General features: G+C 55.6%; 1 protein-coding gene across 3 annotated transcripts in view; it reads left to right on the top strand.

Moving 5' to 3' along the window:
* Positions 1-24,704, top strand: part of CERS4 (ceramide synthase 4) — a 35,038-nt gene that overhangs the window by 186 nt on the left and 10,148 nt on the right. The window contains exons 1-3 of one of the 3 annotated variants that reach the window (XM_042928229.1): positions 285-452; positions 7,264-7,404; positions 23,270-23,443. In XM_042928229.1, coding sequence (XP_042784163.1) covers positions 7,277-7,404; positions 23,270-23,443 — 302 coding nt within the window. In that variant the 5' untranslated portion in view covers positions 285-452; positions 7,264-7,276. Of the gene's footprint in view, positions 1-284; positions 453-7,263; positions 7,405-23,269; positions 23,444-24,704 lie in introns of those variants that run through there. The other 2 variants (XM_042928231.1, XM_042928230.1) reach the window with 2 other exon arrangements.

Genomic DNA, 24,704 nt, shown 5'->3' with positions numbered 1-24,704 from the left:
AGCCCCGGCCCCGCCTCCGCGGCCATGGCGGCCCCGGTCCCCATCACCGCGCCCCCGGGCGGCCTCTCGGCGCTTCCCATCCGGTCCCAGGCCCCGGCCGCCGCCCCGAGCGAGCCCTGCTCCCCCGAGGGTCGCGGCGCCGCGAGCGCCGGGGACGCGGCTGCGAGGCGGGCGGGAGGGAGTGGGGGCGAGCCCGGCGCGGCGACGCGGGGCGGGGGTGGGGGGGGCATCCGGATGTGTGAACGCGAGCAGCGCCGCGGGCGTGTGGGTCTGACACCCGCGAGCCCACACCGAGCGCCTGCGTGGGGGCCACCGACGTGCCCGCGCTGGGGGCGCAGCCGGGGCCCTGGCCTCGCAGCCCGGCCGCGTAGACGGCTGGCAACGGCGTAAACAGACTCGGATCGCTCCAGCCCGCGCTGAGTGCGGGGAAGACGACACCTCGGGGAGACGGGGTAAGGGGTGGGGGACGGATTGTCGGAGGAGGTGTCATCCGGGCTGAGTGGACCAGCCAGCGAGGGCTGCTGAGGCCCAGGAAGCACCAAGATTCCGAGGCGGGGCCCAGCCCGGTGTGTCTGCGGGGCAGAAAAGAGGCCAGCGTGGCTGGAGCGCGGAGAGGGAGGCTTGGAGGTGGGGAGAGTTTGGCCCGAGCCTCGAAGATGGCGGGGAGTGAGTGAATTCCATTCTCAGGTCTGGGGGGGGGGAGGGGGGGGTACGGGAGGCTTAGAGCCAAGTGAGCTCCCCGGTCGTGTTGTGTCTTAGGAAGATCCGGTGCTGTGGGCAGGAGGGATGGGAGGAGACCCGGGAGGAGGCTGCTGGTTTGCACCCCCCTGGAAGGAGCGGTGGAAAGCGGGTGACGGGTGGGGGGGCGGGGTGTGCATCCTGGCAGAAGACGTCCTCTGCATTCCCTGCCTGCTTAGAAGTGGGGCGTGAAGTAACATGCTGGGAGGAGATTTCTGGCACTGGCAGCTGGGGGTATGCAGGGGCCTTTCATTCCGCGATGGGGAAACTGAGGGAGAAGCAGGTGGGGTAGGGCTGTTGTGGCCGAGTCTGACTGGCGAACCCCCTGAAATGCCGCCCGATGGGGGAGGCTCCTGGAGACCAACTCCACACCCAGGGGAGGTGTCCAGCGGCCGAGTGCAGGGGCCGCGCTGGCCCCACTAGGGTGACCTGGGTCTCTTTTAGGGAGGCTGCCTGAGGAACACATTCTGGAGGGTGGGGTTGCCTCTGAAGCTCCCCGGTCTCAACTCAGTCCCCTTCCAAGAGCAGCTGCTGTGAATCAGCATGGCTGGGGTAGGGGTTCGAGGAGCCTCACTCAGCACACCTGAGCCGGGGCGGGCCAACCCAGGACTTTCCGTGCCTTTCCAGCTCACCTACTCCCAATGCGGGTGTCTTGAGAGGGGAAGGGAGAGGCGGTAGGAGTGAGCTGGGAGATTTGGTCACTGAACTGGCCTTGTGACCCCAGGGAAAGTTTTCTGAGCTTCTGTTTGCCCATCTGTAAAATGGGTCAGTAGAACCTATCCCTAGGAATGTTGTTCTGATCAGAGGAAGCCTTGGCTAGGAAAGGACTTGGCTGTTCCCCCCCCCCCCCCCGCAGCCTCACACCTGAGGGGTTGGGGGAGGGCTCCAGAGCCAGTGGGAGTGCACAGCCTGAGGAGCCCCCATTTCTGCCTGCTCTCAGAAATGGGAGCGCTGTGTAACTGCGCCCACCTCCAGACCCAGGGCCCGCCTTCTGCAGACTGAGTGAGTCAGGCGTGTAAAGTGTTTGGTTGGCCCAGCGCCTGGCTTGGAGTGATCACTCGGCCCAGGAGCCACTGGGCTCCTGTATTTGGCAAGGGAGAGCGGGAACGGGCCATCACCCTTGGGATGCCCACAGGAAAGCAGGCATGGGGGGGGGTGGGTGGCGGGGCGCATGCTCCTCTCTTATCTGGGCACCGCAGGCTGTCCCCTTTCCGGCTGTCCGGAGGCTGCCTCTGACCTTGTCCCGCCTGTATGAGTTCAGTGCCCTCAGGCTAGTGACTTCACCTCCTTCTTGCCTCAGTTTCTTCACCTGTAAAATGGAAATAATAGCAGTCATCACCTCAGAGGCGAGTGTGGTGCCCAGCCGCTAATAAGCACCTGATGAAACAGCAGATGCCTGGATGTGTGGGGGAAGGGAGCCCAGAGGAGGGGCCTGATTCAGCCTGGGGAGGGGTCAGGGAAGGCTTCTCGGAGGAGGTGACCATTGGTGGGTCACTGAGGACGCCTAAGAGGTAACAGAGCAGAGAGACTCCAGTGGGGAGAGACTGGGGGGTGCATGGGAGGAGCCACAAGCAGGAGCTGAGACCAGCATGGAAGCAGCTGGCTGGTCCAGATCATGATGGAGCTGAGTGAGAGGTGCCTGGATCCTGGAGAGACTTGAAGGGGGTGGGGGTGGGGGGCGGAGTGGAACGGCCACTGATTGGGGAACAGGTTCGGGTACGAGTTCAGGTACTGTTTGCAGCATTTGGAAATTGTGTCCCTGCTCCGCAGCCGGGTTGGAGGCGGGCTTTGAAGAAGCAAGGCTGGAGGTTGGGAGAGGTCCCCGTGGGGGGGTGGGGGGATAGAGAGAGGGCAGGACGAAATGGAGTAGGTGGCAAGGGCTCTGGGGAAAAAGGAGGAAGGGCGCCAGTGGCTCAATGGGTTAACCGTCCACTCTAGATCTTGGCTCAGGTCATGATCTCAGGGTTGGTGGGATCGAGCCCCTCTGTGGGCTCTGTGCTGACAGTGCAGAGCCTGCTTGGGATTCTGTCTCTGCCTCTCACCTGCACGTATGCGCACGCGTGCACCCTCTCTCTCTCTCTCAAAATAAACGTTTAAAAAAAAAAAAAAGAAGGAAATGGCCAGCCCAGCTGAGTTTCTGAATCCTCTGCATGAATAATTCAGTGGCAGGACTCCTACTCCCTTACTTGACTGTCCTTCCCACCCTCACCCCACCCCACCCCAAGCCATTCAGATGGGCTCTTTTTTTTTTTTTTAAGTGTATTTATTTACTTTTGAGAGAGGGAGAGAGAGCGCCGGGGTGCATGCCAGCACACGAGCAGGGGAGGGGCAGAGAGAGAGAGAGAGAGAGAGAGAGAGAGAGAGAGAGAGAATCCCAAGCAGGCTCAGCACAGAGCCTGATGCAGGGCTCCAACTCCCGATCATGACCTGAGCCACAATCGAGAGTCCGACGCTCAACCACCTGAGCCACCCAGATGTCCCCAGATGGACTCTTCTTTGCCACCCTTGAAGAGGCTCTGACCAGAGTGGCATCTGGGAGGTCTTTCTCCTCCTTCAATCTCGACTTTATACCTTTGTTAATATGAGGCTGTCACCCCAGTTCCCCACAATGAATGGCCGGGAGCTTGTTCTCTCCCCATCCCATCTTGGGCTCCCAAACGCATAATTTGCCCCAGGATCCCGTGACCGTGTGTCTGAGGAGGGGGGCCACGTGCCTGCCAGCCACACCTTGGAGAACCCCTCTGCCCTGCGCTTGGCCTCACCCCTCTTCCACCCTTAGGTCCGTCATTTATTCATCCAGCACGCATTTATGAAGTGCCTGCACCGGGAGGCACCGGGGACGAGCAACTACTTGGAGGAGTAATGTTGGGGGGGCAGGGGGGGGCTGGAGCAGAGGGAGCAAGGGGGAGAGTGGGCAGAGGGGCAGACGACGAGACTGAAGGTCTCAGGGCTCCCGGGTCCAGTAACAGCAGGCCCTGGGAGGGTCCTCGCTTGAAGGGTGAGAGGAGTTGAGCCCTACCTCTTTGCAGTTTGCAGGGGCGTTGCTTTGCTGCTTTGTGGCCTCCCTACGGTGGTCATTTCTGGAACCCTGATGGCCCAGGCGGCTGCTGGCAGGAGGAAGGGAGCAAATCCACCCCCTTTCCCAGCGGGGTGGGGGGCAGGCTTCCGCCTTCCCCCTGCATATGGTGGGGCTCAGCTGACCTGGGAGACTTCTCGGAAGCACTGAAGTAGCCAGGGAGAGGGCTCAGGTGGGGGTATGGAGGGAGGGGGCAGCGGCAGTGACCGGCAGGGCCCCGAGCTGGGGGTTGGAGCGGGACACTCTCAGAGAGGGGACAGGGATGCCGGGATGGCGGTCAGCAAACACCAAAGCAGGAGTGTCGTGAGGGTGGCCCTGCCATCGGCCTGCTGTCACTCCCTTTGCAGGTGGAGGAGAAAGGACTCGGCCCCCTCCCCCGCCCCCCTCCCCCGCCCCTCCCTGTAAGGCATGTGGACGAGGGCCTGGTCACCTGGATCTGGTTACCCTTCCCACCCCCACTACTGAGCCAGGCAGACCCCAAACCCTACCAGCTTCAGAGGCTTTAATGAGAGGATTCAGAGCCTCGGACTCTGGAACCTAGATTGGTTGGGGGTCCTGCTGAGAGCCAGGATGCTGTGGCCACAACTGCCTTCCCCATCCCCATCCCTGTCCACACTGGGGACGGGTGTGCCTAAGGGCAGTTCTTTTTGGCCCTGGCTCAGTTATGACGACGATCCCCGCAGGCACTGAGGAGCCACCTCGGGCACAAGGGAGTCTCACTAAGCTATTAGGAGATGGCAGGGGACAAAGACAGTGACAGAGAGGGAGAGCAGGCAGGATGAGCTCTGGAAACATCTGCGTCTAGATCTCCTTTTTCCATCTGAGATGCTGGTGAGGGCGGGTCGTAGTATAAGGCTGTCGCCCCCCTGCCCTGACCTCTTCCCACATGCCCCTCTGTTCCTGTGGGCTTCGTCTCTGTGCCTCGAAGCTACTGCACATGGCCCGGCCTCAGGGCCTTTACACAGCCTGTCCCCTTTGCCGAGAATGCTCTATCCCTGTGGCTTCCTCGTGTCTTCTTAGAGAGACCATCCTGACCTTTCTGTTTAAAATTGCAGCCCCCACTGCCCATTCCTGATCTCTTTTCCTGCCCTATTTTTCTCTCCACTATCCAGAATAATGAAATAAATTAATAATAAAATGTATAGTATTTGCCACCCCAACCCTCACCCCGTCCAGGACCTCTGCTCCATGAGGGCTGGGATCCTCATTTAGTGTGTTTCCTGCTATGACCCCAGCCCCCTGGCATACAATGAGTGTGTGTGTGTGTGTGTGTGTGTGTGTGTGTGTGTGTGTGTGTGTTGGGGGGGGGGGGGGTTGTGGAGTGGCTAGCCAGAGACTGGAAGCAGCTGAGGGCAATTTAGGCCCCGAGTCAGGACACTCGGAACTTTCCCACATGTTCCTAGAATTTTCCAGAAATGCGTTCAGAGTAAGAGGCTGGGGGGGGGGGGGGGGCAGAGCCTCTCTGAGGAGGTCACTTTTTCCCCCTCTTGATGGATTTCGAATCTTTCACTTTTGTATTTTTTTAACGTTTGTTTATTTTTGAGAGAGAGAGAGAGCATGAGCAGGGGAAGGGCAGAGAGAGAGAGGGAGACCCAGAATCCGAAGCAGGCTCCGTGCTGTCAGCGGGGCTCTGTCCCCACGAACGGTGAGATAATGACCTGAGCGGAAATCAAGAGTCAGAGGCTTACCCAACTGAGCCACCCAGGCGCCCCTGAATCTTTCACTTTTGAATAAAAAGAAAAAGGTTTTGGTGGGCCATTATCCGGGACAAATGCCAGGACCCTTGAGGATGTACGTTATCAGTGTTGTTTCGCAAAGGGGCTCATTTCTGACAATAAAGTCCAGTGTCTCCATGGCCATGTCTCCCTTTCACGTGCATGGAGGGACCAGAGGTTCCCCTGGTCTGTACATTCTGAGGAGGCGTGGTTGTACCCGTGCACGTGCTTGGAGTAATTGTGTATTTACTGTAACCTTCTTACACGATGAAATTCACACCACTCTGCAGACATGGTGCGATTTATGCACTGGGATGTGTTCCTTAACTCTAAGAGCCCAGAGGACTAGCACGGGAAACAAAGCCTCTTACTTACATGCCTGAGTGGTTGGTCCTACGTTTTGGTGAAGTTGGCTCTGGGGGTTGAGGATTTTCAGACAGCAAGAGCCGTGGTGCTTGCGTTGATGACCTGTCAAAGATGCTTGTAGTAACTTCTGGATCGAGACGGGGGTGGAGGGGGTGGTGAGCCACAGGGCAGGTAGCTGCTCACCTATTTCAACCTTGGACGGTATTCCTCCGAGACTCAGTGAACGTACCTGATTGAAATTCTGGAAATAGGTGAAGGGGTCGCAGCTTGGGACCTTGGGGAAATCTGACAAGCACGGAAGTCATTTGCACACAGCGTTGCTCAAATATTGCCTAGAGATCGGGCACAGAGTATTTAGAAACCAGAACTGCATGGGTATGTGCAGCCACTGACTTTTTCATTCATAGGATAGTTCACTCCTGCTTCGGAGGCAGAGACTGGATGTGTCTGTTGTTACTGAAATATTCTTTAAACACCGCCCCTTGTAGGTTTTGGCTACGTTGTATCTGTTGCTTACTAGGGCATTCTTTGTTGCCTTACTTGTGCTGCCCAAACTTGGGTCTTCTGAGGAGGTAATATGGGAGCTGGGGCCAGAGTTACAGCTGAGAGCAGACACAGACAGGAATCGGATCCTGTTCCTTGGAGAGCCCCCCCACACCCACACCCACCCCGTTCGTTGGGGAGATAGACACGTCCCTGGGCAGTTACAAGGAAAAATAATGTGGACCAAATGGAGGATCCACAGGCTCCCTGATGCAGCCTGGAAGTCCCGGAAGGCTTCCTGGAAGCAGCAACAGGCAAGCTGGTTACTTGAAGGGCCACAGGAATGGTGGCTAGTGACTCAGGCCAAGGGGGACATCTGGGTATTGCGTTGGAGTGGTATTTCTGAAATCTGACCCAACCCTGGGAGTCCGGCCACGGACGCTGGCTAAGAACCATGGGTGGGAGTAGGGGCTGTCTGGGTGGCTACCGGACGTCCTCTGGGTGCCGGGCAGGGGGAAGGGACAGGCTTGTACTTTGTGCCGCGTGCTGCTGAGGGCTGGGTGGGGGAAAGCGGTCTGCCCTGCGCGCCCCAGCCGCCCTCCATCCCCCACCACTGCCTCGCCCTGCATGAGTACACAGCCCTGCATCTGTGTGCATCCCCTACCGGAGGAGGGGCTCCCCTCAACCGACATCTGGGAGGAAGTGCAGTGGCTTGGCCTCTAGTTATGCAAACACCTCTGGTCCTTAAAGGGCCCCCGGATAGACAGCGTTTGGGCCGGGGGACCCCTCTCTCTCACCCCATGCTCCAGCCCCGCAGCCCTACCCCACCTGGAGAGGATGACCAGTGCTCACATGGGCCCTGCACGGGCTCCCCATCCTTCCTAGGCAGGCTGGCGGGATGGTGGCAGTTCATAGGAGGACAGGAGGTACCGTTCGCCTGACACCATCCGGCAGGAGCAGATCTGCCCAGGCCTGTGGACTCCCAACAGTCACTGTTTGCCAGTACCTGACCCAGAACCCGGACAGGTGCGTGGAGGTCGGAGAGGAGTGCCTGGGGGTGCTGTGGCTCCAGAGCCCTTAAGGCCCTGCCCTTCCCCATCGTCACCCCTCTTTATGCTCAGAAGGCACTTTCTCAGAGTCCCACACCTGGAGGTTTGCCCAAAGGGCTCTTGTCCCCTCCCACCGCTGGGTTGGTTGTCCCCCAATTCCTGCCAAGGCGGGTGGTTCCCAGATCAGGTTGCCCTCCCCCCCCCCCCCCCCAGCCCCTGTCCCCTCCCAGATGCCAGCCACCGACGAGCTCCTGGGCAGCACTTTCCTCACCTGCGAAATCCCAAGGACAGCCCACGAGGGAGGAGAGTTCACAGAATCACTCCCTTCGGACATCGAGGCCTGAGCCTCCCATGCTGCCACTGGATCTTTAAGGCCCAGGTGACAGGCACTTGCCACCCTCCCCTTGACGAGGAAGGCTTGGACCTGGGCTGACAGCCTCATCAGCATCAGGTGCCGGCCGGCCAGGACTGAACGTCGTCTTGTTTTCATTGTTGGTTGTCTTATGGTCCCTGTCCGCATGGGACACTGATGCTGGCTTTCTCTTTAGGGGAGGGAGGGGAAGTTTCTTCTGAAAATAAATGTACTGCAAAACAAAACTCGCCTTCTGAAGGAGACGGGTGGGTGCCTGATGCACAGATGGGAGAGGCCGGGGTTGTGGGAAGGATGGAGACGGGGGCTCCCTAACCTAGCCTGGGGACCCCGGGCAGGGCTTCCTGGTGGACGTGTCTGAGAGCAGAGTCGTGAAGAACCAGGAGGCCTTGGCAGGCAGAAGGAAAGGCATCACTGGCTGGGGGAACAGCACGTGCAAAGACCCGGAGGCGTACCTGGGGGCAACGTGCCGGGGGCAGGAACTTCTGCGGGATTTCAAGCCAAGAGTCTGATTTGCACGTTGGAAGGGCGGCCTGAGCAAAACCCGGAGGCGGGGAGCCCAGGGAGGAGGCCACAGTTACGGACATGAGACATGAGGGCGTGGCCGTGGGACGCTCGTGGGAAGGGACCTGCTTGCTAGTCACGGGGCAGATGGATGCTATCGCAGGGGCTCCGTGACCCGGGCGTGTGTGGAGGGCTCCGGGACAACTCCCAGATTCCTGTCCCCAAAGACTGGGTGGAAGGTGGGACCGTGGCCAAGAAGCCTGGGGAGGAAGAGAGCACACCCTGGTGGGGGAGGGCTTGAGCGCGATGCGTCTGGGAGAGAGCAGTCGGGGGGTCTTGGCTTAGCAGGTTTGTTGTGGGAGAGACCTGGGAGCCGTGCTGATCAGCTGTGCTGATCACAGCTTCCAGCAACAGCAGATGGCAGTGGGGGTCCAGGACTGGATTTGGGGCCAGAGGGGAGGAAACCCAGCATGGGTTAGAGACAGGACAGCAGAGGGGAGGGGAGCCGGGACGCCTCGGTTCTCCGAGGGAGGGGCAGACGAGGGGTCGGATACGCAGTAAGAGGTCATGGACACGCGGGCCGCGGTTGGCCAGGGAGGTGGAGGGAGTCCCTGGGGACCTAGGCCGAGTGGGCGGGAATGAGGTGGAGACGGAGTGACATACAGGCACGAAGGCAGGGTCTGCTTTCCAAGAATGCCAGGGTGGCCGCCGATGAGCTGAGGTTCCGTGAGCCCGTGTGCATCTGGGATGCCCAGTGGTGTAGACGAGAGTTCAAGCTCCAGCTGTTTGCCAGTTGTGTGACCCCGGGTAGATGACTCAGAGTCTCTGAGACTCAGCTTATCCACGAAATGGGGACCCTGACAGCATCTTCCTCGGGGCATGTCTAACATTTCCAGCGTAGGAAGGTAGGGCACTTGGTAGGGCACAGATCCTGCCCTGGGGCAAGCCTCTATGGGTGACACCTGGCCTGGTACCAGCACCCCAGGCATGTTGGGCAATCCCCGGTACGTGTATGGGCAAGGCCTGCTGTCCCAAAAAGAAGCCTGGCTTTTGCTGCTACTTGGCCCTACCCGAACCTGGCCCCATGTACGCTGTCACCAGGGAGCGGCAGAGGGGCCCAGTGGCCAGCTGGTGGGAGAAGTAGGGCAGGTGTTAGACGAGATCGGGTGAATAAGGGGTGCCATCAGAGTGTAACCTGGAACCCACAGTTCTCTGGCATTGCTGAAGGGGCTGACCTGGATTGGGAATCGGTTTCTTTTTTTTTTTTTTTTTTTTTTTAATTTTTTTTTTTTTTAACACTTATTTATTTTTGAGACAGAGAGAGACAGAGCATAAACGGGGGAGGGGCAGAGAGAGAGGGAGACACAGAATCGGAAGCAGGCTCCAGGCTCTGAGCCATCGGCCCAGAGCCCGACGCGGGGCTCGAACTCACGGACCGCGAGATCGTGACCTGAGCCGAAGTCGGACGCTTAACCGACTGAGCCACCCAGGCGCCCCGGGAATCAGTTTCTTAATGGTCAGCTGAGGTGGGGGGGTGCACATTGACAGCTAGAAATGCCCCCTCAGAGCCCATATCTCCTCTGCCAAGCACCCCTTCGGTGGGAACCTTTATGTTCCTTCTGTACTCATGTGATTTTCTATTTAAAAAGTCACCTTTAATATATACACACCCTAGAACCTTACTCAGCCTTAAAAGGCAGGACGTTCTGACAGCTGCTGCAACATGGACCTTGGGACCTATGCTCAGTGAAATAAGCTAGTCATTCAAGGACAAATATCGTATGATTCCACCTGTGGGAGGTCCCTAGAGTCATCAAATCCATAGGAACAAAGCAGAATAGGGGTGACCAGGGTTTGGGGGTGGAGGAGTGGGGAGCTAGTGTTTAATGGGGACAGAGTTTCAGTTTTGCAAGACAAAACCCCGGAGATGAATGGTGCTGATGGTTGCCCAACAATGTGACTGTATTTAATACCACTGAGCTGTATGCTTCAAAATAGTAAGCCCAGGGGCACCTGGGCGGCTCCGTCGGTTGAGCGTCCAACCTCGGCTCAGGTCATGATCTCACGATGCGTGGGTTCGAGCCCCGCGTCGGGCTCTGTGCTGGCAGCTCAGAGCCTGCTTCAGATCCTCTGTTCCCCTCTCTGTCCCTCCCCCGTGCGCTCGCTCGCTCTCTTTCGAAAGTAAACGTTAAAAAAATAGGATGGTGGGGGCGCCTGGGTGGCTCAGTCGATTAAGCGTCCGACTTCAGCTCAGGTCACGATCTCGCGGTCCGTGAGTTCGAGCCCCGCGTCGGGCTCTGGGTTGATGGCTCAGAGCCTGGAGTCTGCTTCCGATTCTGTGTCTCCCTCTCTCTCTCTGCCCCTCCCCCGTTCACGCTCTGTCTCTGTCTCAAAAATAAATAAACGTTTTAAAAAAAAAAAATAGGATGGTGTATTTTTATGTTATACGTTTTCTACCACAATTTAAAAAAATTTAAGTCACCCTGAAACATTCCTTGTAAAAATCCCTGAATCCCAAAACAAGCAGTCCAGCTCCTCCCTCCCCCGACTTCCTGATATAATAACTCTCCTGATTATGGATATATATATATATATATATATATATATATATACATATATATATATACACACACACACACACACACAGACATATAAGAATATAATCCTTATAGCCTACTTCTGTGACTTAAATTGCCTATATGTGGCCATGGGAGAAGATATAAAGTCTCTTCGTATTTCTTTAAATATTTTTTTCTGGCTCCGTTCTTGTTTCCTTCTCCTTTTGGGACTCTAATTAGATCTGATAATGTCCCAAAGGTCACTGAGACTCTACTTTTTTTTTTTTTTCCAATTGTGGTAAAATATACAAAATGTAACACTGACCATTTTAACCACTGTTAAGTGTGCAGCTTAGTAGCATTGAGTGCATTCACAGCATCCTGCAGCCATCACCACTGTCTATTTCCAGATGGCACTTTTTTTTTTTTTTAAGATTTTATTTTTAAGTGATCTCTACACCCAACGTGGGGCTCGAACTCATGACCCTGAGATCAAGAGTTGCACGCTCTGCCGACTGAGCCAGCCAGGAGACCCCAGATGGCACATTTTTATTTCATCTTTGTTTTTTCTTCTCTGTTCTTCAGTTTGGATGTTTAGGATTTATCTAGCTTCAAATTTATTAACTCTTTCTTTTTTCTTCTTTGATAGGCAATCGAGCCCACATGTGACTTTTTAATTTCAAGTAATTTCAGTTTTAGAATTTACATTTAGGGGGCAGCTGGGTGGCTCAGTCAGTTAAGTGTCTGACTCTTGATCTCCGCTCAGGTCTTGATCTCAGGGTCGTGAGTTCAACCCCCACATTGGGCTCCGTGCTGGGTGTGAAGGCTACTTAAAAAAAAAAAAAAAAAAGTTACGTTTGGTTCATTTTTTGCTTTTCTGCTGAGGTTTCTTATTCATTCAGTAGTAGCTATTTTTTCTTCACATCTTTGAATAGATTTATAATAGCTGCTTCCAAATCCTTACGTGCTCATTCCGACATCTGGGGCACTTCAGAGGTTAGTCCCCATTAATTTCCTTTTGCTTTGAGTATGGGTCATGTTGCCTTATTTCTTCAAGGGTCAAGTAGTTTGGGGTTGCATTCTGGACATTGTCAAGACGTGTTGGGGAGACTCTGGATTCTGTTGTGTTCCTCTGGAGAGCACAGCTTTTTTTTAAATGTATTTTTTATCAGGCAATTAACCTGTCTGGACTCAAGCTCTAAAAGTGTGTTTTCCGTATGGTGGGTGACAGGTGAGATCTCACTTCCTTTCTTCCTTTCTTTTTTTTTAGGTTTATTTATTTTGCAGAGAGAGAGAGGGAGAGAATGAGCAGGGGGGCAGGGGGAGAGGGAGAATCCTAAGCAGGTCCCACGCTCAGCGTGGAGTCCGATGCAGGGCTCAATCTCATGGCCTGAGCCGAAATCAAGAGTGAGACACCGGGGCGCCTGGATGGCTCAGTCGGTTAAGCGTCTGACTTCGGCTCAGGTCAGATCTCACAGTTCGTGAGTTCAAGCCCTGCATCAGGCTCTGTGCTGACAAGCTCGGACCCTGGAGCCTGCTTCAGATTCTGTGTCTCCTTCTCTATCTGCCCCTCCCCCACGCTTACGCTCTGTCTCTGTCTCTCTCAAAAATAAATAAACATTAAAAAAAAAAAAAAAAGGGACAGACACTTAATTGTCTGAGCCACCCAGGCATCCCTCACTTCCTTTCTTTTAGCCTTAGCTAGGCTGGTTGGAGCCTGCCCTGAACCACCGCACAGAATTTTTGTGTAGAATTCGGAACTTCCTTTTTCTGGCTTTCTCCTTTCCTGCGTGTCCTGTCCCATTGAGTTATTGTCATCTTTCTGGGTTCTGTCTTCTCATTTTTCAAGCCGGCTTCTATTTCCAGTGAATAACAGTAAAAAAGGAAACGCGCCCTGTGCCTTATCCCTGGTATAGATTCCCCTCCAACTGCTACCTATTTTGGGTCATGCTAGAGCAGCACCAGCAGACTTGCGGAAATGTTCCTTATCTGCACTGCCTATTGGGGTAGCCACAAGCCACATGTGGCCAATGAGCATAGACATTTTGCTGGTACAACTGAGGCATCGAATTTGAAATTGAATTGAAATTTCATTTCCATTCATTGCAATTCAGAAAGCCCCCTGCTGTTAGTAGCTGCCGCGCGTTGGACAATGCAGCACTGAGGGGTTTTAGCTTCGAGGTAGCGGTGCTTAGTGTGTTTAGTACGGAGTCCAGAGTTTCTTGTCTCCGAGGGGGCTGGTCCGATGCGGCTAACTCCGCCTCCCCCAGAAGCTGAGCTCTCCTGGTGGTTTTCCATTGCATAAATTACTTATCAGGTCATCAGTGGCCCCTGCATTTTGCTTTTATTTTTTTTTAACTCCTTGACTGCCCCCTCCCCAAGTCCGTGAGCATAACATTTCCTCCTCCTTTTGTCCCTTTGGTTAATTTTTAAATTAAAAAAAAAAAAAAGTGAACCGTGGTAAAATACACATAACATAGAAATTACCATCCTGACCATTTAAAAAAAAAAAAAAAAAGGTTTATTTAGGGGCTCCTGTATGACTCAGTCGGTTAAGTATCCGACTTCAGCTCAGGTCACGATCTCACGGTGTGTGAGTTTGAGCCCCACTTGGGCTCTGTGCTGACAGCTCAGAGCCTGGAGCCTGCTTCGGAGTCTGTGTCTCGCTCTCTCTCTGCCCCTCCCCTGCTCGCGATCTGTCTCTCTCTGTCTCAAAAATAAAATAAAACATTAAAAAAAAATTTTTTTTAAAAGGTTTATTTTATTTTTGAGAGGGAGGGAGAGAGGACAGGGAGAGAATCCCAAGCAGGCTCCACACTGTCAGCTCAGAGCCTGATGCGGGGCTCAAACTCATGAAATGTGAGATCTTGACCTCAGATGACATCAAGAGTCAGACTGAGCCACCCAGGCGCCCCGACCTTGACCATTTTACACAGTTCAGTACTGTTAAAATATTCATATTGTTGTCCATCCGTCTCTAGAACTTTCTCATCTCCCCAAACTGAGACTCTGTCCCCATGAAACACCGACTCCTCACCCCCTCCCCTGCCTCCCACCGTCTACTTCCTGTCTCTGTGGACAGGACTCCTCCAGGGACCCCCTGTAGCAGAATCGAACAGTATCTGTCTTGTGACTGGCTAGCTCAACTGAATGTAATGTCCCCAGGGCCCCTCCGTGTTGTGTCTTCCTCCTCCTTTCAAATTATAACGTAAGATCTCATTGTGGGGCACCCAGATGGCTCAGTTGATTAGGCATCCAGCATCCGACTTTGGCTCAGGTCATGATCTCATAGTTCATGGGTTCGAGTCCTGCGTCAGGCTCTGTGCTGACAGCTCGGAGCCTGGAGCCTGCTTCGGATTCTGTGTCTCCTCTCTCTGCGCGCCCCCCCCCCCAACTTGTGCACGCTCGCTCACGCTCTCTCCCCCTCTTAAAAATAAACTTTAAAAAAAAAGATTTCATCATATGGAACCCTGAGGCTTCTGATCTCCAACTGTTAGACATCAGGATTGCAAGTTTTCACTGGAAGGGAGAGAGGGATAGACTCCAAAAAGGCACAGGGACATCTGGGGAGTGATGGATGTGTTCATTATCTTGACTGGGGCCATGATTTCATGCATATGTACATACATCAGAACATGTCAAACCACACACTTTAGATGTGCAGTTTTTTGCATCTCAGGGGTCCCTCAATAAAGCTGTATTTGTGTTTTTATTGTAATAGCCCAAGAGGGCTCCCCTCACCCCCAAACCGTATGCTTGATCAGTTCCTGTGCAGGTGACAGATCCCAACGCCCCGCCCCTTAAACTCCAAGAGACCTGATCCTCTCCTTTCTTGGTCTTGAAACCTTCCAGACTGACCCCACCCCCGACACACCCCCACGCTAGGTGGTGCTGGGGACCCCAGAGGTCTGTCCCTGGCCTGGCTGTCACAGTCTAGGGGGACACTGAGAGCCAGCTAGCTTTCTAAGTTCCAGGGCTGAAGAAATCTCTGAAGAAAGGCCCAGGGGTGGGGCAGGGCAGGGTGGGGCCGGGCCAGGATGGGGACAGGGCTCTGCTGAGGGCAGGAAGGGCAGAGAAGGGTTCTTAAGGAAGAAATTGAATCTGACCCAGGTCTTGAAACACTAGTAGGACCTGGTCCTTTGAAGCACCTGTCGGTGGCCCTGCAGAGACGGAGGGCCTGAGGCACTTGTCCACACTGCAGACTTCTGATCTGCCTCTGAGAACTACCGACTTTGAGTCGCTGGGGAGACAGCGAAAGGATGAGTTTGTAAAGAAGTGCTTTGTAAATTTCGGATACACTCCAAAGTCTGAGAAACATGACATAAATATTAAAAGAACGTGGAAGAAAATATTTGTATTTCAGAATATGAAAGACCTTCCTTCAATTTTACTCATTAAAACATCATAGATGAAGTGGCATGTAAAATGCATCTATAGTTCTTAAATGGTAGTATGATGAAAACATACATACCCACTACCAGGTTAAGGCACAGACTATGCTTGAATAAAGCAGGTGGAGGCATTTCAGGCTGAAGGCTTGGCTGATGCAAAGGCCCGGAGGCTGGACCGCTGGGGAAAGCCCTTGGGCATCCCAGCGTCTGGGTGTGGGATAGCGCAGGGGCTCCCCGGAGCCGTAGGAGGGGGCAGATTCCATCAGGGTGGCCCACGGCCAGCCCCAGGCAGCTGCAGAGTGACCCCCATGGCCCCAGTGTCGGTGGTCCGGCCGGCTGAATGACCAGTGGCTTCTTGCTCTGAGCCCGGGCTTCCCAGTTCCAAAAATGGGGAGACTGTGGATCTGCGTTCTGGGGATCAAGCTGACCTTGCCTGTCAAAGCAGATGGTTTCTTTTTAAGGAGGCTCTGCACCCAGTGTGGGGCTTGAACTCACAGCCCCGAGATCGAGAGTCGCACGTTTCCCCGACGGAGCCAGCCAGGTGCCCCGGTGGTTTCTTTCTCGAGAAAGTCGGACCACCTGTGCCAAAGCCCTCGTGCCCACCCACCTGTCATGTCTCTGTACCACCCGTTCATTCATCCACTTAGCAAACGGTTGGCATCTAATGTTGTACCAGGCCCTGTTCTCAGGATTCAACGGTGCCTAAAACAACACTCTGGGCTTCACGAGGCTTCTGCCTTGAGGTGAGACAGACAAACTAGTAAATACGAGCTCATATAGGACAGGAAGGAGCAGAACAGGATACGGAGACGGAGTAACACAGAGGCTTCTTTGGTAGCCATCTGAGACGTTTTCTCTGATGAGTGAGCTGGGATATGAATAATGAGACAGAGCCAGACACGGGGCTGTGTGAGGGGACAGTGTGTGCAAAGGCCCCGGGGCAACAATGAGCTTGGTGAGTTGGACACGGCACATGCAAAGCCCTGGGGCAGAAATGAGCTTGGTGAATTAGAAGGCCAGCAAGCAGCCATCGTAATAAGTTGAGTTAGCGAGGTGAGGGAGGGTGTGTCAACAGAGCCAGAGTGCGGGGGCACACGTGTGTCTGCATAGCAGGGGCTGGGGTGAGGCAGAGCCCTGGACCTGGGGCCCTCCTCGGGGTCTTTGCAGGGAACGGCACGGTAGTGACTCCTGGACTGGCTCCCCCTCTGGTCATTAGCACCCCGTAGGGCCTCTGAGCAGAGAGGCCCAGAGCAGAGGAACCAGGGCTATCTGGAGGGGACAGCCAGGGCCCAGGGCAGGGGCGGCTGTGGTTATCTACAAACAACCCCCGCTTAGCACATCATGTGTTCCCTGCCTGGGCCTCCAGCCGGAGTCAGGTGACCCCAGGCATTAGGCCAGGCTGCAGGGGCCGGGAGACTGTGTGTGTGTGTGTGTGTGTGTGTGTGTCCGTCCCTGGGCGGCCCAGACATCTGGAGTCTGAATTGATTTCCTTTTTCACAACCCGGGCAAGTCCTGCATTTCCAGCTGGACTTAAAACAAAACAAACCTATGTGCACAGCCCTGCTCTGCTGGGGCTGGGGCGTTCGGAGGTTCTGAGGACCAACAGGGAGCCGTAAGCTCATTCGGACCTCTGAGCGGGGACAGGGACCCTCTGCTCATCCTCCCTCCCCGCATCAGCCCGAAGCCGTAATCTCTCCCGGTCTGGGGATATTTTTAGCCACTAAGAAGGATTATCAGAGTCTGGCTCCCAGGTGGCAGGGGCAGGGCTGGGAGTGAGGCCAGAGAGGCTTCAAGACCCAGCAGTCCTGCTGGGAGACTGGGGGCAGGGCTGGGGTGATGGGGATGTAGGCTCAGTCTGGTTGGGCTGGACCAGCCACTCGGTGAGTCTCCAGATGACCTCTCCGTGGCCCTGGCCAAGCCCAGCCTGAGTTTATTAGCTGCAGCTTTAAGGGAAGGCTGCAGAGGCCAAGGAGGTTCTGGGAAGAACCATCCAGAACCTGCTGCAGGCCAGCACCCCTCCTGCCCAGACTGCCCCTCATCCCACGCTGCCCTCTCTGTTGCTAATACAGAAGTCAGTTACACGTAGTGCCCGTTCTACCCCAGGGGTCATTCCCACCACGTCGTGTGGGTATCCCATTTCACACATGGGGAAACTGAGGCACAGAGCAGCCTGGTTGCCTGACTGAGGTTGCATTGCAGCTGGGACTCTGGCCCGTCTGCTGGGCTCCAGACCCTGTTCTCTTCTCACGCCAGAGTGTCTCTTCTTTATCGAGAGGGTGGAGGGGTGGGAGGGGACACTTTAGAGACAGGGTAGGGCTTCCGGGGCTAAGACCTCTGCGGTCCGGGTGGATCATTCTGACGTGGATGCCAGAAAGGTTTGCCTGGGCTTGCTTCAGCTGAGGGTGCTGGAGTTCCAGACTGGTCACGCTTCCTTCCTTCTCCACCCCCCACTGTTCCAAAAAGACTTTGTGACTAGCTCCCAGTATCACAGTGAGTGAAGCAGGGCTGGGGGAATGTGCTTTAACTGAATCCAAGGTCGGGGCAACCAGGGGGTACTTCCAGGAGGAAGTGACAAACGAACTGGGTTTTGAAGGATGCGTAGGAGTTTGCCAGACAGACAAGGAAGGGGTGTAAGCCCTGTGGAGGCAGAGACCTTGCCTGTTCCCTCACCATGCAGTGTCCTCAGCACCCAACATAGGGCAATAACTATTAGACGGGCATTCTAGGCAGAGGACAGCAGTTGTAAAAGCTGGCTGTGGGAAATCCTCTGGTGTGGAGGGAGCAGGAGGCATCAGGCAGTGGGCTTTGAAGCTGGGACATTGGCCGAGGCCTCAGATTGGAAGATGCCATCGCCCGTGTGTACTCTTCCTCCTCCCAAGCTCATCACGGCTTTTGCATGCGTCACAGCTGTGGTGGATCCTGATCTGGGTGGCCCTTGAGTGGGGGAAGAACATGGCATTGGGGGCCTGGACTCCTGGGTTCTGGCTTCAGCTCTGGCTGGCTGGGGGCTTTCCCGGGACTCCCTGCTCGCTTCCTTTGTGCTGGGGGGCGGGGGGGAAGGGGAGAGGGATGTCCGCTGGGTGAGGAGGGGGTTGGAGATGCCCTGCAGTGGGTGTGGCTCTGGTTGGGAGGCGGGAATGCCGGCCTGGGCACGTGTCCCTGTGCCCCTGTGGGTGTGTGGGATCAAGCCAACCTTGCCTGTTAGTGAAGATGGTTTCTCCTAGAGAGCTCAACCGCCCAGGCAGACGTCCCTGCGTCCACCTACCCATCTGTCTAGACTAGCCACGGTCGCACACCCTCGGCCGCTTGTCAAGCTGCTGCCAGGGTGTCCAGTGGTGGCACTGCCATTGTCAGTCACCTTGCTGATTGCCAGATGCCTCACAACCTGGTCCTTTGTCTCTGCCCCTCCCTGCGCTATTCCACACACATCCCCGTGGACTTGAACGTCAGCCCTGCTGGCTCTGAGACTCAGACTCTAAGGCTTTTTCTTTTTTCTCCATTTGACTTGTCCTATTGTGATTTATAGGAAATAGGTGCTTGGTCTTTGTCCCTGGTCTCGCACAGAGCTTCCCAGACCCTTAGAATTTCCTGTGATAAGACTGATCAAGGAGTCTCTGGTTATGTTAACAAGGTGGCTTTGGGAAAGCCCCTGGTTGCCAGAGGAAGCAACTATGAACCCAGGGTAGAAACTTTCAGTGCCCCCTGGTCCCACCTCCAGGGAGGGGAGAGGGCCTGCAGGTGAACTCAGTCATCAGCGAATGATGATTTCATCCAGCCTCCTTTGTAATGAAGCCTCCATGAAAACCCGAAGGGCGTTGTTCAGAGAGCTTCCTGATTGGCAAATGCATGGAAATGGGGGGGGGGGTGGTACTTGTGGAGATGGGTGCCCCTTCCCCATGCCTTGCCCTCAACATCCCTTCTATCTGGCTGTTGCCGAGTTGTGTCCTGTTGCAAGAGAACTGTGATCTCATCAGCAGTGTGTTTCTCGGCGTTCTGCGAGCTGCTCTAGCAAATTAATCAAACCCAAGGAGGGGGTCCTGGGAACCTCTGATTTATAGCCAGTTGGTCAGAAGCACAGGTAATAATAATTTAGGCCCAGTTGGTGTCTGAAGTGGGGGGGGGGGGGGGGGGACGGTCTTGTAGGACTGAGCCCTTGACCTGTGGGATCTGATGCTGTCTCCGTTGTTGAGTTGTTGTAGGACAGCTAGCTGGGGCCGTGGTGGGGAGAAGCCCACCCGTTGGAACTGGAATCAGAATGGTAGGCTCGGGGCGCCTGGGTGGCTCAGTCGGTTAAGCATCTGACCCTTGATCTCAGCTCAGGTCTTGATCTCAGGGTCGTGAGTTCAAGCCCCACCAAAACGTCAACAGCAACAAACAGAACAGAATTATAGACTTTTTACTTAATTTATTTTATTTTTACCCCTTTATTTTTGAGAGAGAGAATGAACGAACGAGCGGGGGAGGGGCAGAGAGAGGGGGGGACAGAGTATCCCAAGCAGCCTCCATGCAGACGGCACAGAGCCCGACGTGGGGCTTGAACCCATGAACCGTGAGATCATGACCTGAGCCAAAAACAGCCGCTTAACCGACTGAGCCACCCAGGCGCCTCCAGAATTATAGACGTTTTAAAAAAGAAACATTTAGGGGCGCCTGGGTGGCTCAGTCGGTTAAATGTCCAACTCTTGATTTTGGCTCAGGTCATGATCTCGTGGTTCGTGAGCTCGGGCCCCGCGTCAGTCTCTGCGCTGACAGCACAGAGCCTGCTTGGGATTCTCTCTCCCTCTCTCTCTGCTTCTCTCTTTCTCAAAATAAATAAATAAACATAAAAAAAAAATAAATGCAAACATTTTAATTTGCAGAGAGAAAAGGGCCCACGTTGTAGATGCGTAACTCAGTGAATTTTCTCAACCTGAATAGCACTCGGACCAGGAGACAGAACATGCCAACCCTGGGCAACCCCACATCCCCCTCTGGTCACTGTCCCTAGAGCAGCCACTTTGTTGATGTCCAGCACTGTGGTAGGCAGAGTACTGCCCCCTTAAGATACCCACGTCCCTAATCTTGGAAGCTTCATGTGGCAAAGGACAGTTGAAGTTGCTAATCAGCTGACCTTGAGATGGGGTGACCCTGGATTCCCTGGTGACCCAGTGTCATCCCAAGGGTCTTTTTTGGAGGGGGAGGGGGCGTTGAGGAGAGCACGCACAAGCGAGGGAGGGGCGGAGAGAGAGGGAGAGAGAGAATCCCAAGCAGGCTCCATGCCTAGCGCAGAGCCTGACGCGGGGCTTGGTCTCGTGAACCCTGAGATCATGACCTGAGCCGAAATCGAGTCGGTCGCTTAAGGGACTGAGCCACCCAGGCGCCCCAAGGGTCTTTGATAGAGGGAGGCAGGAGGGTCAGGGAGAGAGATGTGGGCTTTGAAGACAGAGGGGGCAGCCTTCCAAGGAGTACAGTGGCCTCTAGAAGCCAGAAAAGGCAGGAACGGGTTCTCTCCACCTCCAGAAGGAATGCAGCCCTGCCCAACCTTGATTTCAGCACCACAAGCCCCCGTCTCAGACCGCTGACCTCCAGTGTCTCTCGAGGGGGGCGCCTGGCTGGCGGTTCAGCAGGTAGAGCGTGCGACTCTTGATCTCAGGGTCGTGAGTTTCAGGGCCCCGCGTTGGGTGTGGAGATTACTTTAAAAATGAATACATAAATAAACATTAAAAAAAAGTCTCTGGGAACCTGCGCCCCTCCTCTCCACCTCCTTCCGGTGGACATCACCCCCTTCCGGCCTCCAGAAGGCCACTTCCCACACGGGCGCCAGTACCCCACCGCTAGTCATTGTATCTAAAATAAAACCAAGAGCCACAGAACCCCCAGACTCCGCGGGCGGGGGTGGAAAATGGTCCAGCCACCCCAGAAAACAGTTTGGCAGGCAGTTGCTTATGAAGCGAAACAGGCGACTGCCCCGTGACCCAGGGATCCCACTCGAGCCCCTAACAGAGGTTACCTTTGGATGGGGGAGATGGAGATTGACCGGGAAGGGGGGAAGACGCACGAGAGCTTTGTGGCGGGACAGGAGGCTGCATGACACGGGTACCTGTATTTGCCAGAGGTGACTCTACACGGAAGATTGATGCATTTTGCTCTAGTAAATTTTACCTTGAATGAAAAAAAAAAAAAAAAAACATAAGCAAATATTAAACTCTAGCTAAGGATCTGCATGCTGAAATATGTAGGGGTGATATGGCTTGACGTCTGCTGCTGATTTTAAAGTGCGTCCAGAAGAGTAAATGGCCTGATGGCAGGGGGGCAGGGGGCGAGGGGGGCGGATGGAGGGGCGGACGGATGCACCAGCAGATGTGCAACAGAGCAAATGGGACAAAATGTGGGTGGTAGCATCTGGTGGTGGGTTAACGGGTGTTCACAGTAAATTCTTTCGGTTTTTCTGTAGGTTTGAAATTTTTAATCGTAAATGTTGGAAATCATCCGAATTCCTCCCTGAAGCCCGCGGGCCCTGGGTGACCTGCCCCTTTCCCCCCTCCCTGGCCTTCCCTCCTTCCTCTCTCCCCGTCACTCACCCTGCTCAAGCCACAGGGGTCTCTTGCTGTTCCCTCAATACTCTGAGCTCAGTCCTGCCTCAGGGCCTTTGCACCTGCTGCTTGTGTCTCTGAAAGCCCCTCCCGACCACCAGTACCCTCTTCTGCATAAACCGAGGCCCTCCTCACCTCTGGGTTTCACGTCAGAGGGTATCTCATTAGAGCTTCATTGGTCACCTCATTTAAAGTCATGGCCACCTGTTTATTTCCTACCAGGTTCCATCACACCGTGTTACCTCATTCATGAATGTTTACTTGTGCATTGGCTGCTGTCCCTGCTGGGCTGTGAGCTCCATGAGGACAGGAATGTGTCTCCTTTTTTCCCTGCTGTATCCTCAGCACCTAGCCCCATGCTGGCATGTATAAGTCGATCAGAGAACACCTCGTGGATGGATGGACAGATGGATGGGCAGCTGGGCAGGCAGATGGATGGATGGGCTGACAGACAGGTAGAGGGACAGATGGGTAGATGGACAGCTGGGCAGGTGGACGGACGGATGGACGGAAGGATAACTGGTTGGTGGATTGGTAGATGGATGGATGGACAGATGGATGGACAGTGAATGGATGGCAGGGAAGAAGGCAGATGGACAGATGGCCGTAAGGATGAACATCCTAAGTGGGGACCAGTGTGGGGGTCTGGACAGTTGTCTTAAGATCTTGGGAAGGGGCGGGGCGCCTGGCTGGCTGAGTCAAAAGAGCATGTGACTCTTGATCTCAGGGGGTTGTGAGTTCAAGCCCCATGTTGGGTGTAGAGATTACTTAAAACTTTAAAAGGTGGGTAGGTAGATAGATAGGCAGGCAGATCGATCGATCGATCAATAGATGGATCTCAGGAAAGGTCACAGCTGCTCAGACTCATCCAGACGGCCACTGGAAAGCTTTCTTGGCGGAGGGAGGCTCCACTTACGTGGCACACGGGGTCATGCAGGGGACCCTCTTGCCCAACCGCAGTCACGTAGCAAGCGAGGCAGCGACATTCACACCTGGAAGGGCGGGCGGTCAGGAAGGGAATCGCGGATTTCCCTTGTCGTCCTGGGCTGCACTGGAGGGACTGTCCCACAGTGACGGGAAGCTGTTCTGGACACCGGAGAACTCGAGTTGATGACCCCCGTCAGCCAGTCCCTTGACCACTGGCCACCTGTTTTCGCATCTGTAAAGTGCAGGATACTAGCTGTTTGCAGGAGCTGTGTCTGAAGGGTCAGTGGGCACCGGGCTAAGCACTTTGCGTGTCTCATCGGGCTGGGCCGACAGGTGGGTTACTGTCCCTGTTTGCCCAGTGAACTTGAGATTCAGAGAGGGCAGCTCATTTGCCTGAGGACACACAGCCGGAGGCTGCCGGGCGCTGGGGGGGGGAGGCGAGGGCGGGGTGGCGGACCCTCCTGCCCCACCCGTGGGTCCTGCGGGCCGAGCTCCTTTTCACCGGACCCCGTGTCCACAGGATGTGGTCCAGCTTCAACGAGTGGTTTTGGCAGGAGAAGTTATGGTTACCACCCAACAGCTCGTGGGTTGCCCTGGAGGACCGAGATGGCCTGGTGTACCCCCACCCCCGGGACGTGCTGGCAGCCCTGCCCCTGGCACTGGCCCTGGTGGCCATGCGCTTCACCTTCGAGAGGTGAGTGCCGGGGTCGCTCACACGTGTGTGTGTGTGTGTGTGTGTGTGTGTGTATGTATGTGTGTGCACGCACGACGTGCTCACCCCGGCCGGATGCCCTGCGGGGTTTCGTCCTAATGTGTCCTGAACGGAGCCTGGCTCTGAGCCCGCGTGCCTCTCCCAGCCCCGTCTTGTCCCCAGCCCCGTCTTGTCCCCAGCCCCTTGCTCCCACACCCTTCCAGCCTCCGGTGGCTGGTTTCCCGCCACACGGGCTGCAGCTCGGATCCCCGCGTGCCAGCGTCTTCGGAAAACGGGCGGAGGCCCTGGAGGACGCGTTCTTGCTTTGCTGACCAAAGACAGGCCTGAAGAGGCCCCGGGGGCAAAGAAACTCTCGCCCGCTCCCTCCTGCCCCTCTCCTGCGGGCCAGGTGACCCTCCACCTCACCAGCCCTCCCTCACCTCCCCCACCCTGCCCCTATCATCCTTCCATCAACCCCCCGCATCCCTCTCACCCCCCATCATCCCTCCTACACCCCCTCACCCTCCCCTCCCCTCCCCTCCCTCCCGGCTCCTAACACCTTCCCTCCTCCCTCTGCCAAAGGAAGGAGCTGGGCACTCTGGCTTCCCCGTTTGTGCCCAAATCCCTCCCCCCTTCTCCCCTCCCCCTTGCAGCCTGGTTCCCAGCCCCCCTGCCCCGGTTCCCAGCAAGCCGGGTGCCAAACCCTGTAGATTTTCAGTCGTGTCTCATGGGACCCAGACCCTCCTTCACACTGAGGTTCCCTGCCTTTCCCTGCCTGGCTGTCTCCTGGGCGCGGGCAGCTCTCCCAGGGCCCCTTCCCTCTGCCCCAGGTGCCCCACGTGTTCCACGTGGACCAACACTGTAGTCAGAGCTGATTCAGACCTGCCTTGCCAGGCCCCCTTCCTGCCGGACAGTCCCCTCCGTGATCAGCCACCCACCCCCTCTGAGGTTCCTCCTCCCCCTTAACATCCCTCCCCAGGCACCCTTCACGGGCCCGCCACCTTCTGTGCACCCACCTGGCCTTCTCCCTCACTCCTCTGCAGTTCCTTCAAGGCTGGGTTCCGGGAGACCCCCACCATGCCCTTCTGCTCCCCCCCCACCATGCCCTTCTGCCCCCCCACCACCATGCCCTTCTGCTCCCCCCCCCATAGAGCCCATAACTCCCTTCCGCCCCACTTTGAGTCCCTGGCTTTGTCCTGCCCTGACCACAGGGAAATGGGAACACTCTACCTCTTGCCTTGTCTCTCCCACCCCCAAGGAGCTT

The sequence above is a fragment of the Panthera leo genome, chromosome A2 (genome assembly GCF_018350215.1).
Source record: "Panthera leo isolate Ple1 chromosome A2, P.leo_Ple1_pat1.1, whole genome shotgun sequence".
Classification (NCBI taxonomy): Eukaryota; Metazoa; Chordata; class Mammalia; order Carnivora; family Felidae; genus Panthera; species Panthera leo.
The sequence above is the reverse complement of the archived record's forward strand: the minus strand, read 5'-3'. Positions and strand labels throughout refer to the sequence as shown.